Source organism: Phocoena sinus, chromosome 4 (genome assembly GCF_008692025.1).
Source record: "Phocoena sinus isolate mPhoSin1 chromosome 4, mPhoSin1.pri, whole genome shotgun sequence".
NCBI lineage: Eukaryota > Metazoa > Chordata > Mammalia > Artiodactyla > Phocoenidae > Phocoena > Phocoena sinus.
Genome location: NC_045766.1, coordinates 134,617,637 through 134,635,513, shown reverse-complemented (window position 1 = coordinate 134,635,513; position 17,877 = coordinate 134,617,637). Strand labels below are relative to the sequence as shown.

The window sequence follows — 17,877 nt, the reverse complement described above, 5'->3', positions numbered from 1 at the left end:
AGCTACAATAAAGCTATTAGAACTAATAAATGAGTTAGGCAATATCACACATATAATGTCAATATATGAAAATGAATTCTGGTTCTATATACTGGCATCAAACAACTGTAAATTGAAATTAAAATATGTAATACACAATAGCATCAAAAACCTTGAAATAATTAGGGCTAAACTTTACAAAATATGTACAAGACTTGTACACTGAAAACTACAAAACACTGCTGTAAGAAATTTGTAACAACCCAAATAAAATTAAGAGATATACTATTAAGACTCAGTATTGTTAAGATGTCAATTCTTCCCATACTGATCTATAAATTCAATGGAATTCCAATAAAAACTCTAAGAACTTTTGTAAAAACTGACATGATGATTTTAAAAGCTTCTGTGGAAATGTAAAGGACCTAAAATAGCCAAAATAATTTGAAAAAGAAAAATATTGAAGAACTCACACTATCTAATTTCAAAAATTATTATAAAACTAAAATTATCAACAGAGTGAAATACTGGTGAAAGGATAGACATAGATCAAAGGAACAGAAGAGAATCTAGAAAAGATTTTTTACAAATGTGGTTAATTGATTATCAACAAGCTACCAAGGCAATTCAATGGGGGAAAAGGACAGTGTTTTTAATAAATGTTGCTGGAACAACTGGGTGTTGGTATGGAAAAAAACGAACCTCACCCCTTACCTTACACTTAAGGTAAAAACGAACCTGAAATGGATCACAGACCTAAACATGTAATATAAAAGGGTAAAACTTCTGGAAGAAAAGATAAGAGAAAATATCTGCAACCTTGGGATAGTCAAAGATTTCTTGCATCGAACACGGAAAGTATAAACCATAAAAGAAAAAAATGAATAAATTGAACTTTCCCAAAATTAAACACGTCTGCCCTTTAAAGAACACCATTACAAAAATGAAAAGGTAAGCCACAGACTGGGTGAAAATGTTTGCAAAACATCTATCTGACAAAGGACTTCTGGGACTTCCCTGGTGGCACGGTGGTTAAGATTCCACGCCCCTAATGCAGAGGGCCCAGGTTCAATCCCTGGTCAGGGAACTAGATCCCACATGCATGCCACAACTAAGAGTTTGCATGCCACAACTAAGGAGCCGGCAAGCTGCAACTAAGGAGCCCTCCTGCCACAACTAAGGAGCACACGTGCCACAACTAAGGAGCCAGTGAGCCACAATTAAGGAGGCTGTGAGCTGCAACTAAGGAGCCTGCCTGACACAACTAAGACCCAGCACAACCAAATAAATAAATATTTTTTAAAAAAAGGATTTCTTACGAGAATATATAAAGAACTTTGATAATATGCTAAACAACCTACTAAAAAATGAGCTAAAGATTTTTTCACAAAAGACACACAGAAGAAGATGCATACTAATACACATATGAAACAATGACCAACATCATTAGCCTTCAGGAAAATGCAAATTAAAGCCAAATGAGATATTGTTACACACCCACCAGAGATGTTAAAATTAAAAATAATGGCAATACCAAGTGTTGACAAGAATGAGGAACAACTGAAGGACTCATACACTCCTGGTGAGAATGTAAAATGGTACAACCACTTTGCAAACAATTTGATAGTTCCTGATAGAGTTAAGCACATACTTACATGACATAGTAATTCCACTCCTAAAATTTAACCAAGAGAAATAAAACACATTTCCACATAAAGATGTATAAGTAAATACTCATTGCAGCTTTATTCATAAAAGTCCCAAACCAGGGACTTCCCTGGTGGCACAGTGGTTAGGAATCTGCCTGCTGGTGCAGGGGACACGGGTTTGATCCCTGGTCTGGGAAGATCCCACGTGCCGCGGAGCAACTGAGCCCTTGCACCACAACTACTGAGCCTGCGCTCTAGAGCCCACGAGCCACAACTACTGGGCCCGCGAGCCACAACTACTGAGCCCGCGCGCCTAGAGCCCGTGCTCCGCAACGAGAAGCCACTGCAATGAGAAGTCCGCACACTGCAACAAAGAGTAGCCCCTGCTCACTGCAGCTAGAGAAGGCCTGCGCACAGCGATGAAGACCCAACGCAGCCAAAAATAAATTAAAAAAAAAAAACAGTCCCAAGCTGGAAAAAAACCTACATGTCCCTCAACAGGTGAGGGGATAAATAAGGAAATACTACTCAGTGATGAAAAGGAACAAACAACTGATTCACTCAACAATATGGATAAATCTCAAAAAAAGCATGCGGAGAGGAAGAAGCTGAAATAAAAGTCACAATGTTCAAGGGACTTCCCTGGTGGGGCAGTGGTTAAGAATCCACCTGCCAATGCAGGGGACACAGGTTCAAGCCCTGGTCCGGGAAGATCCCACATGCTGTGGAGCAACTAAGCCCGTGCACCACAACTACTGAGCCTGCGCTCTACAGCCCATGAGCCACAGCTACTGAGCCCGCATGCCTAAAGCCTGTGCTCCGCAACAAGAGAAGCCACCCAACGAGAAGCCTGAGCACCGCAATGAAGAGTAGCTCCCGCTCGCCGTAACTAGAGCAAGCCCACGTGCAGCAACAAAGACCCAACGCAGCCTAAATAAATAAATAAATAAATAAATAAATAAATAAATAAATAGAAAGAAAGAAAACGTCTCTGAGAACACAGAGGTTTTAAAACGACTTACAAAAAAAAAAGTCACAATGCTCAAAACTGATCATATTTCATGATGATATGCAGAACAATATCTACATGAATTCGATGCCCCCTAGCTCAACACTTGAAACCAAACCAGGTGATATTGTAACAACTTGGTGGTCAAGGTTGGATAGGTAATAAAATGAAAGCAGAACTGCTTAGAGTACTCCACTGTCTCCAACTGTTGTGTATACATACATTTCTGGAACTCCCCCTAATATACTTAACTGCACTTCTTTATTGTGCTCATCACGGTAAAGCCAAAGTCCCATGAATGGACTATAGGCCCTGTGTGATCCAGCCCCCACTTGCTCCAACCATAGTGGTCTCCTTGCTGTAACTGGCATCCCAGAGACCAGCTACAGCCTCAGGTCTGCTGCACTATTGTTTCCCTACCTATAACTTGCTCTGCCAGATATTCACATGGCTCAGCCACTCATCTCTTTCAAGTCTTTGCTCAAAAAGCATGTTCAGAGAGAGGCCTGTCCTGACCACATTACTCAAAATCACAGCTCTCCTTACTACTGGGGACTCTCTTCCCTACTCGCTCTCCAGAGCAACTTTTCATCTTCTAATAGAGTACATACTTGTTATTTTATTAGTGCTTGTCTCCCCTGCAAACAGAAGGTAAGCTCTGTGAGGGCGGGGTTCCTGTCTCTGCTGTCCACTGCTGGATCCTCAGTGCTTACCAGAGCTTGCATTGAGCTGGCATGTAGCAGTCTCGGCAAGTGTGCTGAGTTACTAGACAACCTATTTTCAGGCAAGGACCTTGTCTACTTCATCTTGGCTTCCCAGTGCCTATTAGATGCTTGATGTTTGTTGAGTGAATAAATGAATGAGATGAATCAGAGAAAGGCATGTAAGCCAAAAAGCTTTTAAGGGACATATTTTCTCACCTGTAATTGTTGCTGTAGGTGGGTGATTTCAGCAATCCTCAACTCTCTAGATTTGTTTGTGCTCTCAATTTCTTGCCTTTGGGTTGTCAATCGACATCTGATATCTTGAAGTTTTCCTTCTAGTTGATGCTTCTTATCATTCTTTAACAAATGAAAAATAATAAGAATTATTAGCATTTTAATGGTTCAGTGTAAGTAGATTCCCAAAGCATAATCAAACTACTCACTAGAGCTTCTAATTCAAATTCCAAAGTCTTTTTCTTTGCTTTCAGCACAACTATGTCCTCTTGTTCTTTGTTTCTTTGATTTAATAGTTCTTGTCTTCGATTCCGTTCCCATTCAAGCTGTCGTTGCCTTTCAAGCTCCCGTTTTGCAGCCTATGACATACACAGACGATTTATCAATTGTTCAGTTCTTATACTCTTCAAGGTCTCTTAGTAAGCATTACATCTAGTAAGTCTTTTCTTTTAGGGGTGAAATATTATTAAACATTACAAGAAATTTTTATTTTAAAATAGCAGAAAAATTTTATACAAATATAATATTCCTTCTATGGGAAAACAGAGAATATTGAGAAAGGCTATTATGTTTACATGAGCTGAGAACAGACTGGATTGTTTCACCACTGACATTCAATTCTTTACGCTAAGGATGCTTGGTGTGCTAAAATAAGCTGCTCTTCCTTATTTACGGACTCATAAAAAACAAGGAAAATTAATCTAGTAAAATCAAGCCAAAAACCCCAGAACAAAAAACAAACAAAAAAAGCTTTCTTCCATCAAACAAGTAATTATTATTTCTTCTGTCACATGAGAGATTATTATTTGTCTCAAGCTTTAGAAGTCTGTAACCCCCATCTCCCTAATCATTCATTTCCTTTTTAGCACAGAAGGTTCTGTAATTTCTCTGGCAACGTCAGCTCTCTTCAACGCTGACTCTGATGGCTGCTAGGCAGAGTAACTGTGGGAGCACCTGGCACTCTTTATCGTATTGTAATTGCTTCTTACATACCTGTGCTCCAACTACACTGTAAGGGCCTGGAGGACAGGTGGAGTTCCTCTTTATCACCATATCTCCAGGGACTATCAATGCCTGGCACATGGTAAATGTCAATTAAATAATCTTGAATAAACACTCTAAAATACTTTTTTTTAAAAAAAACTTTGAAGAAGGAAAGGCTGTCTACCTTTTGGTTGTCATCCTGGAAATGAAAATCCTGTTAGTATCTGTGTGTGTCTGCCCGAATGAAAGGGAGCTTATAGCTACAAGTTTTCTAAAGCAATCATCAGGAGATGAAACCAAAGTATTATTTTTTCATAAAGACAAATCCCCCATCTTTAAAATACATTTTATCCACACAAGAGAATCATGTCATTTCTTCTGTAACAATATACTAGGACTTCCCTGGTGGCGCAGTGGTTAAGAATCCGCCTGCCAATGCAGGGGACACAGGTCCGAGCCCTGGTCCAGGAGGACTCCACATGCCATGGAGCAACTAAGCCCATGCACCACAACTACTGAGTCTGCACTCTAGAGCCCGCGAGCCACAACTACTGAGCCCGTGTGCCACAACTACTGAAGTCTGTGTGCCTAGAGCCCATGCTCCACAACAAGAGCAGCCACCACAATGAGGAGCCCGTGCACCGCAACGAAGAGTAGCCCGCACACAGCAATGAAGACCCAATGCAGCCATAAATTAATTAATTAATTAATTTAAAAAAACCAATATACTAAAATTGGAAAGACAGACAGGAGATAGGCTTGGCCCCTATCCAGGTATGGCACCAAATTTAGGAAGCCATCCATAAAATACAGTGAAGATTACTAGACCTATTTTGTAAAGTGGAAAAAGAAAAAGATGCAGAACAATAAAATTAGTGTGATACCATTACAGTGGTTCCATAAAACAATTTCAACTAAACCTTCAACCTCTCCACCATATAAACCTTTTTGTTTCTATATTTGTATGTGAATGCAGAAAAAAGCCTAGAAAAAAATACTTAACTGCTATCAGTGGTTTGTTACAAGACTGTATTATCAAAAACTTGTACATGAATGTTCATAGGAAGAGTATTCAAAATAGCCATAAAGTAGAAACAACCCAAATGTCCACCAACTGATGAATGGATAAATTTAAAATGTGGCCTATCCATATAATGGAATACTATTCAACCACAAAAAGGAATAAAGTAATGATTCACGCTACAGCTTAGCACGAAAACATGCTAATCGAAAGCCAGACACAAAAGGCCACATATTATGTGAATCCACTTATACAAAATGTCCAGAATAGGCTAACCTATGGAGAGAGAAAGGAAATTCGCGGTTGTTAAGGGCAGGAGGAGGGGGAATGGGGAGTAACCGCTTAATGGGTAAGGAGTTTCTTTTTGGGGTGATGAATTAGTGGTGACGGTTGCACAATTTTGTGAATAACTAAAACTACTGAATTGTAAAAAGAAAAAATAGACTGTGTTAATATATTACTTAAACAGCTCTGGAAGAGCACAGCACATGTGTTCATGACGGGGCTGCTCCCCAGCTGCTCACCTCTCGCCTCTCGATTTCTTTCCTGCGCTCCTCCTCTCTCTGACGTTCTAGCTCCCGCTGCTTTTCCAGCTGCTTCTCCAGCTCCAGTTGCCTCTTGCGCTCCTGTTCCTGGCGTTCCCGCTCCTTCCTCTCCTGCTCCGCCCTCTCCAGCTGGGCCAGGCGCTCTTGTTCTTTGCGCTGCTGCTCCAAGAGCGCTTGTCTCCGTTTCTCCAGCTCCAGATTGCCACGTTCAAAGTTCTCACGCTTCTTATCTTCAAAGGTTACTTTAAAACAAGACGTAACGATTAGGAAAAGCCATGATTTTCAACATAGTATTTTCAAAGGGAAAACTCAATGGCATATTGGAAATGTGTAGTGTACCTGCAAACCTGAACTCCCAAAGCTTCTTTCTCACCTGTGCCCTCGCTGATAAGCACTATGAACGTGCCCTTCACCCAGCTTCTTGCTTATATACTCTCCCCTCCAGATGAACCACATCATAGTGTTCGAAATGCCAAACGCGGTTTCTGGAATAATCTTTTGACAGCAGTTCTGCATCATCACCCAACCTCCATACCTTCCCTGTCACTCTACCCTTTCCCTTTTCTATGACCTGGATTCAGCAATTGACCCCTTGTCACTTCTGTACCACAAATCTTTCCCTTTCTACCTCTTTTTTCTTTGCTTAAAACCGTGCTGTTGTGTCTTCAATTTTAACAAACAAGACAGTTTCTGAATGCAGAGGTAAGAAGGTAAGTCTCCTCCTGGGTTTCACACTAAAGAGCAGGTTGTGCCCTAATCATCATGGAAATGATACTCCGTAAATTATTTTTTCTAACCCATTACTCAGTTTCCTTCTTTGAGAACACCAATTATGAATTTTAGAACTATCCCCAGGTCAATAATTGTCTTTCTCTGATCCTTGCTAACACTGTTTACATCCATTTTATTTTACTTAAAAAAAAAGTTCCATCCACCACATCCCTTACTATGTTTTCAGCAGCGTCTATCCAGTTTTGTGTTTGCTTCACACGCTTCTCCTTGGAGCCAGCCCCAGACAAGGGAAGCTCTCACTGCCAGCCTGTGCAGTATGTCATTCCCATTGTTCCCAATCTATTTCAAGGGCCGTCACTTCACACACTGTCTTGAGATGTGTAGCTGTGAGCATCCTTTCTTGGCTTCTTCCCACATTCCTGTCTGGCCTTCACTGAAAACAGACCTTCCTTACATACTGTAGTTAGATTAGAGATCAGAGATGGCAAGCAAGTTTTACTTTCTTGTTCTTCTGGCTCCTTTTGTGATTTCAGAACAGGCAGCAACCATTTTACTCTGCCATCTTAAAATCGAAAGTCCCCTCCGTCAGAGAAAGGAATGAAGTAATGATACATGCTACAATGTGGATGAATCTCAAAAACACTATGCTAAGTGAAAGAAGCTGGATGTAAAAGGTCACCCACTGCATAATACCATTTATATGAAATATCCAGAAGAGGTAAATCCAAAGAGACAGAAAGCAGACTGGTGATTTCCAGGGGCTGGGGAAAAGGGAGAATGGAGAGTAACTAGGTATGGTCACTGTTTTGGACTGAATGTTTTCCACCCCACCAATTTATAGGTTGAAACCCTAACCCCCAAATGGGCTGGTATTTGGAGATGGGAACTTTGTAATTCCAGTTAAGATAAGGTCATGACGATGGGGCCCTCATTATGAATTAGTGGCCTTATAAGAAAAGGAAGAGAGAGCTATCTTTCTTTTTCCATGTGCACACACCGAGGAAAGGCCATGTGAGGACCTAGTGAGAATGCAGCCATCTGCAAGTCAGGAAGAGTGCCCTCACCAGGAATGGAAGTGGATGGCACCCTGATCTTGGACTTCCTATCCTCCAGAACTGTGAGAAATAAATTTCTGCTGTTTGAGACACCCAGACTATGACATTTTATTATGGAAGCCCAAGCTGACTTAGATAGCCACTGAACTGTACACTTCAAAATGATCAATTTTATCTTAAGTAAATTTTACCTCAATTTAAAAAAAAGAAAAAAACTGAAAGTCCCTATACATCTTTTTAATTCCAAAATCTGGCCCTATTTCTGGTACACAGAGGCACATAATAAATGGTTGTTGAAAGAAAGAATGCACTAACCCAAAACTCTAATACTGTCACATCCTGTTCAAAACTTTAAATGAATGTCTTCTACCAACAGAAAAAGAAAATTCCAAATCCTAAGGATTCCTGTCCTTATTTGCTTTAAGACTTTACTCCCATTATTATCAACCTGAAATGTTCCTCCCTTCCACTTGTAATGACCCAATTACTCTTCAAATCTCAACTCAACTGTGACCTCTTCCATAGAGATTTAATTGCTTGTGTATTTCCCAGTCTATGCCAACCAGCTATAAGTAAGCTCTGCTGTGCATCTATAATTCTGTCTTCAGGAATTTATCATACTTATGCACTGCTTTGATGATTGTTTATATGGATGTCTTAAATCCTCAGTTGTATTATAACCTTCTAGAGGGCATGGACCATGTATTATTAACATTTAGATTCTTCACTGTACTCAACACACTTAAACAAAGAACATTTTCAGTAAGCAGTTTATCACTGAACAAAAAGTAATTTAGTTAAAGAGGAGACTAGGAGAGCTAGTGTCCTGAGCAGGTCAATTATCCCCTGAGCACTTTAAATGCAACAAAATGACAATGACAGAGTATTAAACATAAAGAGGTTCCATAATAAATTTCATTAGGGTGTCAGTATCAATTGTCATCTCATCATTAATAATTCATAGCTACCATAGAATATTTTAATAGTATGATGAATTTATCTTTGTAAATGAGGATAATTTAAATTAGGTTCATATTAAATTTAAAATAACTTCTTGTTATCAAGGAGCTTCCGATTCTATAACAACATGAGAAAACAACAGTAGGCAATTTTACATTCTATTTCTGCACTGGTGGTATTAAGCAACCACCTTAAAGGCTTATCAGTTTTGAGCATTTTATAGATAACATTTATAAAATTTTTGTTAAGTGGTAAATAATCAGATTTCAATTTAAAAGCTAGAACAAGGGTGCATTAGCAGAGTACATAATGTTATTTCTATACATATATTCAAATCCAAAAGCATATGAAAAGTGTCTCCCTTCTGACTAAGGTCAGTTAAAGAAACATAGCAAGGGCTTCCCTGGTGGCTCAGTCGTTAAGAATCTGCCTGCCAGTGCAGGGGACACGGGTTCGAGCCCTGGTCCGGGAAGATCCCACATGCTGCGGAGCAACTAAGCCCATGTACCACAACTACTGAGCCTGAGCTCTAGAGAGCCTGTGAGCCACAACTACTGAGCCCACGTGCCACAACTACTGAAGCCCACGCGTCTAGAGCCGATGCTCTGCAATAAGAGAAGCCACCGCAATGAGAAGCCCGCACACCGCAACGAAGAGTAGCCCCTGCTCGCCACAACCAGAGAAAAGCCTGTGCACAGCAACAAAGACCCAACACAGCAAAAAAATAAAATAAATAAAATTTTAAAAAAGAAACATAGCAAGAATGTCAAAAGCTAAATTTATTTTTGCCTCCATCTTTGCCTTAGAGATAGAAAATCTCTAATTTGCTATAATTCAAATATAAGGACTGTCTTACCAGGTAATTTCTTTTCTAGTTGTTGCTGTTCATCTTCTAAAACTGGTTCCTCTGGTAACCTCTGATCTACTGAAGCTGAGCTTATGACAGATATACCACTGCCAGATCGAACTCTTCTGCAGTTGTGGAAAAAAGAAAAAAGAAAAAAAGGATTCATGTAAAGCTGTCTAGGTAGAATTGGGTAAATTATGAAAAAAAAATTTTTTTAAGATTATGCCACATATCATGGAGCAAATTTCATTTTTAGTGAGGAAAAGATAAAGATTTGGTCTTCTCTATTTACAAGAGTTTCTTAAAAATGAGTATCTGAACGTCATCAGACTCTGAGTGCCATATTCATTCAAATGTTTAGAAACATCACCAAAAGTAGGACAATTCCAAAGGATTAAATCAATGAACAGTCGTCAAGTGGTTAGAGCAAGTACCTTGGACATAGTAAGTGTTCGCTGTTCCGATCATAACCCTCCTATGAAACATTAAATTTCCAAGGGAAGATTAGCAGCTGAGCTAATTGAGAGCATCTTTTTTTTTTCCCTTTACAAAGTCTCTCCATGTTATCTCTTAATAAACACATGAAATGTCTATACTTTATAGTCCTTAAAACAAATCACTTAGTTTACTGGTTAGTTTCACTTTACACCATTAATCTTGCTCTTTTAAACCGATCTACCTATCTTCTTTTTACGCTCTTTTATCAGCTTCCAGTGTTGTGTTTCTTGTAGCGATTCTTGAAGCTGTGAGATTTTGTGGGAAAACTGTCCAGCTACCGGTTTCTTCCTACACATTCACAGTTTTCTCAGCTCCCCCCTGCACCATGTATGTGCTGACAGTGACAGCTTCATGTTTCATACTTTTATGGGGACTTTTCCCCCAGTCCTTCCTGTGAGGAATTAGGACAGAAATTCTTATCTGTGCTTCTTTTGTTCTTCTTTGTCTCGTAAGATCTCAAATTTGTCTTTTAAGTTAAAGCTTTGAGACACAGTTGTCCAAGAGGGCTGTGTATGCGTGGTTGTGTGTAGGCAGAGGATACCAGTAACTGCAGTCTTCCCAATTGGACCCTGAACTACCCTCTCAATGTCTCCATTGAGGTTATGTTTCAGACCATGACAATTTTCTTTAATTATCTTCCTGATTATAATTTCTACATTGCCAGCATTTTGTTACCTCTGTCTGGAATGTGTAGAATTCATAGGCAGAATCTCCTTGCTTTATTTTCTATGTACAGGTTGATATCATTGCACTTAAACTGCTAAAGTTTTGGGTGAGCTTTGATTATATGGATTGTCTCAAAAATCACAAAATCTGTGATGTTTTACTTGACTGTTTTACTAATATCCTATGAGTACTTTAAAGAACAGAACAGGGAAAGATGAACACAAACCTACCTAAGAAGATTTGCTTGAATTCATAGATATTTTATTTACTTGCCAAGAATAAGAAATGACTATAAGATACACAGGCAACAAAGCCAAGTTTGAAATTCACATACTCAGCGCACAATTTCTTATGAGAGCCAAATATTCCTTACCTAAAGGAAGGTGGAATGTATTCTGGGGGCAGGACCGGTGGCAGTGGTTGGCCAGACATAGCTACATCAATTAGGTGCATAGCCAGGATAAATTCTTCTGCTGTGAGTTTTCCATCTTGATCAATGTCAGAAAGATTCCTATTCAACAAAAAGTTCATTGTAATCTAGCTTCATGAAAATGCATGCTTGTTACTATTCATGAGTGATTTAAACGTTCTATTTTCTTATTATGACTCTAGGCCAACTGAGTTCCTCTGTGCCTCAGTTTATAAAAATAGTACCTATTTCACACCACCATTGCAAAGACAAAATGAGACAATCCATATAGCTGGGATGGTGTTCAGCATTCAACAGATGTTAACTATGATTATAATTACACTCTTCTCAATCATTGCAACCCATTTTAAATGTATCATACATTCCATGTGTCTAATTTAGACTACGCTCTGCAGACTATCAGGTCAGATAGTAAATATTTAAGCTTTGCAGAACACACAATCTCTATCACACGGAATTCTGCCGCTGCAGCAGAAAAGTAGCCACAGACAATATATAGAGAAACAAATGGGCACGGTTGTTTTAAAAAACAAAACCAGGTGCAGGCCAGATTCAGCTCACTGGACCAAGCCCTGATCTAGGCCTCCAAGGGTGGATCTTTACGGCCTCCAGCCACAGAGGCAAGGTGTTTTCTGTTCCTTAATCTTAGGATCCAATCGTCACTGTTCTTCATAATCAACTTGCCCTGGTAGCTAATTAAAGTAAACAGATTTTTCTAGCAAGTCCAAGAGTGTGATTTTACTTAACAACTTCTAGACACCAAAAGAGGATGCAAGACCACAACACTGTTCACTAAAATACCAACAGGACAGATGCTACACTGGGCAACTAACTGGCTTTGCTGATGCGATAAGTCAAGAAACTCCTCTTAAATCTGAAATTTCCTCAGGTGGCACAAACTCTTTTTTTTAAGGTACAATATCCATACGGTGACATCCACCCCTTTTAGAGTACAATTCTTTGAGTTCTGACAAACACATTCAGTTGTGTAACTACCACAGTGTATAGAAGTTTCATCATCACCGAAAATTCCTGTCTTTTTATAGTCACCCTTTCCTTTGCCCCCAGGCCCTGGCAACCACTGATCTCTTTTCTGTCCCTCTACCTTTGCCTTTTCCAGGAGCCAGACTCCTGTTTTTAAGTAGAACAGAGCCACAAATGAAAACCCTGCCTGTTTTACCTTGTTCTCTCTTCCTTTCCACTGCCCACTCCTAGGTAAATGCAATTAAAAGGCAGGTGGAATTCCTATTTGTTTTTTTCCCCATACTTGCCTGAAGAATGGCTGTACACATTTAATTAAATATCTTTTTATCATGTAGAAAGAGAATATAATATTCTAGTAGGAGAAGACTCAAGTATTTTTTTCAAAGAGGGCAGGTTATAAATGAGAAACTTAAACATTTCATTATATTCTAGTGTCATGAGAACAACCAACGTCCATAAATGTTAGGTCTTTAGTTTTTATTCCAGAGGGCCCTAGGATACTGGTACACACCCAGACTTAAAGAGGTCTAGATGTGTCATAGATATAAGATGCTTGCTAACTGGTCTGTTATTATGCTATTGCAAGAGGCTGACCCTTTAACGCAAAGCAGAAGGGACCATAATGGGTGAAGGGAGCAGCCCTAGAGCTTGACCACTTATGAAACAACCACATCAATGAGTCTGCAGCAAAATCTTGAACCTAGCAGGTAAGTGTTATAGACCGGGTTTATCTTCCAGGTGGAATCAATGGATAATGCATAACTGAGAGATACACACTCCTGAAGAGTGTGTGTTCTAGTTAATATTTAACTAGATATTAAAATTAAATATTTAACATTCTAGTTAATATTTAAATGTAAAGAATCCTATAGGATTAGGCAAGGCTCATCAATAGCTACTAAAACTCATTACAAAATAGACAAAGAGACATAAATGTACCTACTGATGAAAGTACTCGGTATCATCTCTGATGTATTTTGCAAAAAAAAAAAAAAAAAATTCAAACTTGAATCTGATGACTGGTTCTCAACCACTGATAGATTTAGTACTGCAAAGAACATCTGCCAATGTCTGGAGACATCTCTGATTGTCACAAGTGGAGGCGGGGCTCATGCTACTGCAGTAGGCAGAGGCCAGAGATGCTACTTAACAATCAAAAGTCCACAGGACAGGCCTCCACCAGAGTCATCAGGCCTAAAATGTCAATAGCACTGAGGTGCAGAACCCTGCTCAAGATCTAACTACCAATCTACAGGAAATACAAGAATGAATTAACACCACAAGGGTGCCATCAGCTAAAGTTAGGCTATAAGAAACTATAGGACAAATGATCTGGGGTTTTTTTGCAGAGTGGGGTGGGGGAGGAGTGGAAAACAAGACAAGGGGTAGTTTATAGGTTAAAGGAGACTTAAAAGATGTATCAACCAATTGTTACAAAATATAGATTTATTTCAGTCCTGATTTGAACAAATCAACTATAAAAAAATTATGAGACAATCTAAGGAATTTAAACACCATCTGATTAACTTAATGATAAGAATTACTATTTAACAGTTTTAAGTGGACTTTTGGTATTGCAGTCATGTGGGGAAAAAAATCCCTATGTCTTTTGGAGATACAAGCTGAAATATGTGCAGATGGAAATGATATAATGACTGAGATTTGGCTTAAAATAATTGAAAAGAGGAGAGGAGAACCAGGACAAGTCATGAGTTGAGACTTACTTAGGCTGTATTATGAGTTCTTGAGAATTCATTATATTGATTGCTCTGCTTTTGTATTTTTCAAAATCAAAAGGGGGGAAAGTAAGAGGGGTAATCATAACAACTCATTGGAAAATTAAGCCTACTCCATATATCCCCCTTAGAAATAACGGTATTAATCCAAAGACCCATGAGCCATATCAATTCAAGAAATACAGTTTCCTCTTTATACAAAACAAGGAACTTTTTCATTCCTTACCATATTGAAGCCAGCTGAGCCTGTGGTAAACTTGACTGCATAAGAATAGTTCTTGCTTGGGGACCTAAACAAAAACCAGGAAAAAAAAATAAAGATGAATCAGCAAATCTCCACTGATCAGTGTTCTGAACACAGGTACTATGTAATCTCATGCAATCACAGTGCTTTAAACAATATTTGCTATTACCCGAGGGGCTTTTTAAAAAGGAAATTAAGCCCCAGTGAAAAAGGCAAGAAACACAAAGCACCTGGCACACAGTCAATAAATTTTTGTTAAATAGATGTTTAATGAGGAATGAGTATGTAAAGGATTAGAGTTTCAAAATATAACCTGCCCTTCTGTCCAGGTTACCGTCTCTATTCGTATCAGGCTTTTATTTACAAAGCTGAAACTTATTCTCTCTAAATTCAGCATCTTGGCCACCACCTGCTTCCTCCACCATGATGACTATCAAATTCAGATAAGATTCAGAGAATCTTAGAGGAGGAAGGGACCTTAGAGAGAACTCTTCTACTCATTTCATTATACAGACTCTAAAACAAAACTAAAAAAAAAAACTTGCTCAAGGTTGTATAAATGGCCAATTATCGCAGCCATTTCCTAGGTTAGTGATAAAGAAGAATTTCTGGAATTTCAACTCTCATCTCAAAATCAGCGCTCACTTCTTAAAATACTTGTATATATCTTCAGTTTGGGCATGAAACTAGCCTTAGATACCAGAAAGGCTACAATGGAAGAATCTGAATGTTTAAATAAACTAGTGTTAGGAGGAGAGAGACAAACGTCTTATGTCCATCACTGACTCCCAAGGTGTGGTCCCAGGATGACATGAAGACAAAGGAACGGAAAGTGGTAGCAACTGTGTTAGGAAGATTACCACGCATAAGATTTTGCTTGTTCCGTGGTATACTGGAATGAGAAAAGTTCATTGATCATTTTATTTAGTCTCTAACATTGTATTTAGAATGTTGGCAACATTAAAGTAGAATTAGCAAAAGTTTAGTGAATGCTTTAATTTATACTTGTAACAATTCTGCCCACTTCAGAACTATATAAAAGAAAGTTCATATTTCATCTATTCAATAAAAAGTGTAACAATAAATGAAAAGAACTAACCCTTGACCTGGATATCAGGACATATGGATTCCAGTCCTGACTCTTCCACTCCCTAACGACATGTGACATTAACAAAACTACTTTTAGGAAGTTCTTTTATCTCTGAAATGAGGAAAATGATCTAGAACAGGGATTGGCAAACCACATTCTATAGGCCATATCCAGCCCTCCACCTGTTTTTGTAAATAAAGTTTTATTGAAACATAGCCATGCCCATTCATTTAAGCATGATATACGGCTGCTTTCATACTGAAATGGCAACGTTGAAGAGCAGTGACAGTGTATGACTGCAAGTCTAAAATGTTTTTGCATCTGAAAGGGCGAATTACAAGTATACACAAATTCTCTGTATGCCTCGCTCACTCTGCTAAAGCAGTAGCTGTCACTTTTATACATAGCATGAAAAACCAGGCCAGCTTATATGGGCACTGAAGGAATATTTAAAGGTAGAGTTTTAAGTACTGTTTAACATGGTTTGACACCAGTGTGTCATATAGACCCAGACCTGCATTGTCAGTGAATCTGCAAACATTATTTTGCTGTTTATAGAAGAAGTCTGTTGACCCCTGCACTAAAAGATTCCAACTGTCTTTTGCAATTTCTAATACTTGACTCTAAGTCCTAAGACAAGGTTGTGAAACATTAAATTAGATCAGCAACAGCAAAGATAGTAACAGGACAACATAAAAATCAAGCTCTGAGTGTTCGGAACTATTCTGTAGAAGCCTACATTCATGAAAGGCAGACTGGCTTATAAGGAAACATTAAGGGAATAAACACAAATCTCAAGTTCACAAAGCCTACAGTGGGTAGCTATGTTTCAGTAGGGAAGCTTGAATGGAAAGAACAGAGACAATTAAATGAAGTTAATGCTTTACTTCAAACAATGACTAAGACTTTTAGCATTTTGTGATTAGCATATGAATAACCAAATAACATATGCACTGTTTCAGAATGCAAGGAGATAATCAAATACCTCTTTGAGAAGAGGACTAGCAAGAATGGCATTAACAGAATTCTAGAGCTACTTACATAACTTAGATTAGGAAGGACTCCTCCTCTCTTTTATAAGAGTGTCTCTTTTAAGAGCGTGCAGTAGCATATACATCAGGTTGGGAAGGAACAAGGGGGTGCCCACCTAACCAGGTGTATCAGCGAAATCAACCCAGGTAATCAATGGGGTAAACTGTGCCATTGCTAAATATTTCACTTCTGCCTCTTTCCATTCTGGGAACTATTCTCAACTTTCTTGATATTCTTCTTAATCTTACTCAATTCTTAAGCTGAACTGAGTAACTGCTTTAGGGGTTGAGGATTCACACAATTATTTTCACAGTTGTGATCATGAAAATAATCTTTGTATTTCATCTCAACAAAACCTGCTCTGCTTCCATCAACAGTCTTATTTAGCCTAAAACACACCTTATATTGATTCCTCACAAAGGGAAAACAAATTAAATGTCTTTTATTTACTCCTATTTTAAAATGTACTGTAATAAATTATTCTTTCTATTTGACATGACTATACAAAGATTTGAAAATGAAATTCCCACCTTAAATTCCTTCCAGGACAAAACAGTAATAAGTATACAGCTAAACAGTAGCAAAAATCTGCTCATCCATCCAGTATATTTCAAATTTTATTTTCTGCCTCAGATATTAAAAGTTCTAAATATTTAAGTTCCTGCGTCATATACCTTCTACCTGATACTATACTTCGGTCATAAAACACATGCTACCAAGAAAAGAGAATTTCGGCATCAACATCGTATCTGAATACTATTTTAAGTAACTCCCAGCAAACACCAACAGTGCTTTAAAAAATGTTTTCAGATTCACTGACAATGCAGGTCTGGGTCTGTATGATACACTGTTGTCAAATCATGTTAAACAGTACTTAAAACTATACTTTTGAATATCCCTTCAGTGCCCATATAAGCTGGCCTGGTTTTTCATGCTATGTATAAAAGTGACAGCTTCCGCTTTAGCACAGTGAGAGAGGCATACAGAGAATTTGTGCATACTTATAATTCGCCCTTTCAGATACAAATATATGCTTATTTGAAATGACTGCTGAGATTCTTTACTGGGATAGGGTTCAAGGTTAGACCAGAGCCCTTCGAAGTCTCACCCAATCCTGACATTTTTAAACAAGGATGAATTTTTCTCTTGGAAGTAAAAATTGCAATTGTAAGTGATAGAAAGAAAAAAAGATAGTAAGAATCAGAAATTTAAAATGTTTTTTGCTGAATATCACTGCTTCTCCACCCCAGGAAAATGACCCCATTCTCCCCTCCTTTCATATTTGTTAAAGAGCAGTTACATTTTCCCCCCTTTTACACTTAATGTTTGTATTGGAGATCTCTATTTTCCTTTATTAAAATTATGCTTTTCTTTATAACTCTCTAACAATTTTAAGTGTTTTAACCCCTTATTAGAAAGGTTTCTGGATAGTATCATAAAATCCTTTGAATCCTTCTAATGTAGACAACAATCTTTTT

At 38.4% G+C, this 17,877-nt stretch overlaps 1 protein-coding gene across 2 annotated transcripts in view; it reads right to left on the bottom strand.

Moving 5' to 3' along the window:
- The window catches only part of ITSN1 (intersectin 1), a 231,801-nt gene that overhangs the window by 120,579 nt on the left and 93,345 nt on the right, over positions 1-17,877 (bottom strand). For both annotated transcript variants that reach the window (XM_032630426.1, XM_032630425.1), the window contains exons 9-14: positions 14,260-14,323; positions 11,257-11,394; positions 9,729-9,844; positions 6,105-6,367; positions 3,785-3,934; positions 3,558-3,698 (exon numbers count right to left, since the gene is read on the bottom strand). In XM_032630426.1, coding sequence (XP_032486317.1) covers positions 3,558-3,698; positions 3,785-3,934; positions 6,105-6,367; positions 9,729-9,844; positions 11,257-11,394; positions 14,260-14,323 — 872 coding nt within the window. The remainder of the gene's footprint in view (positions 1-3,557; positions 3,699-3,784; positions 3,935-6,104; positions 6,368-9,728; positions 9,845-11,256; positions 11,395-14,259; positions 14,324-17,877) is intronic.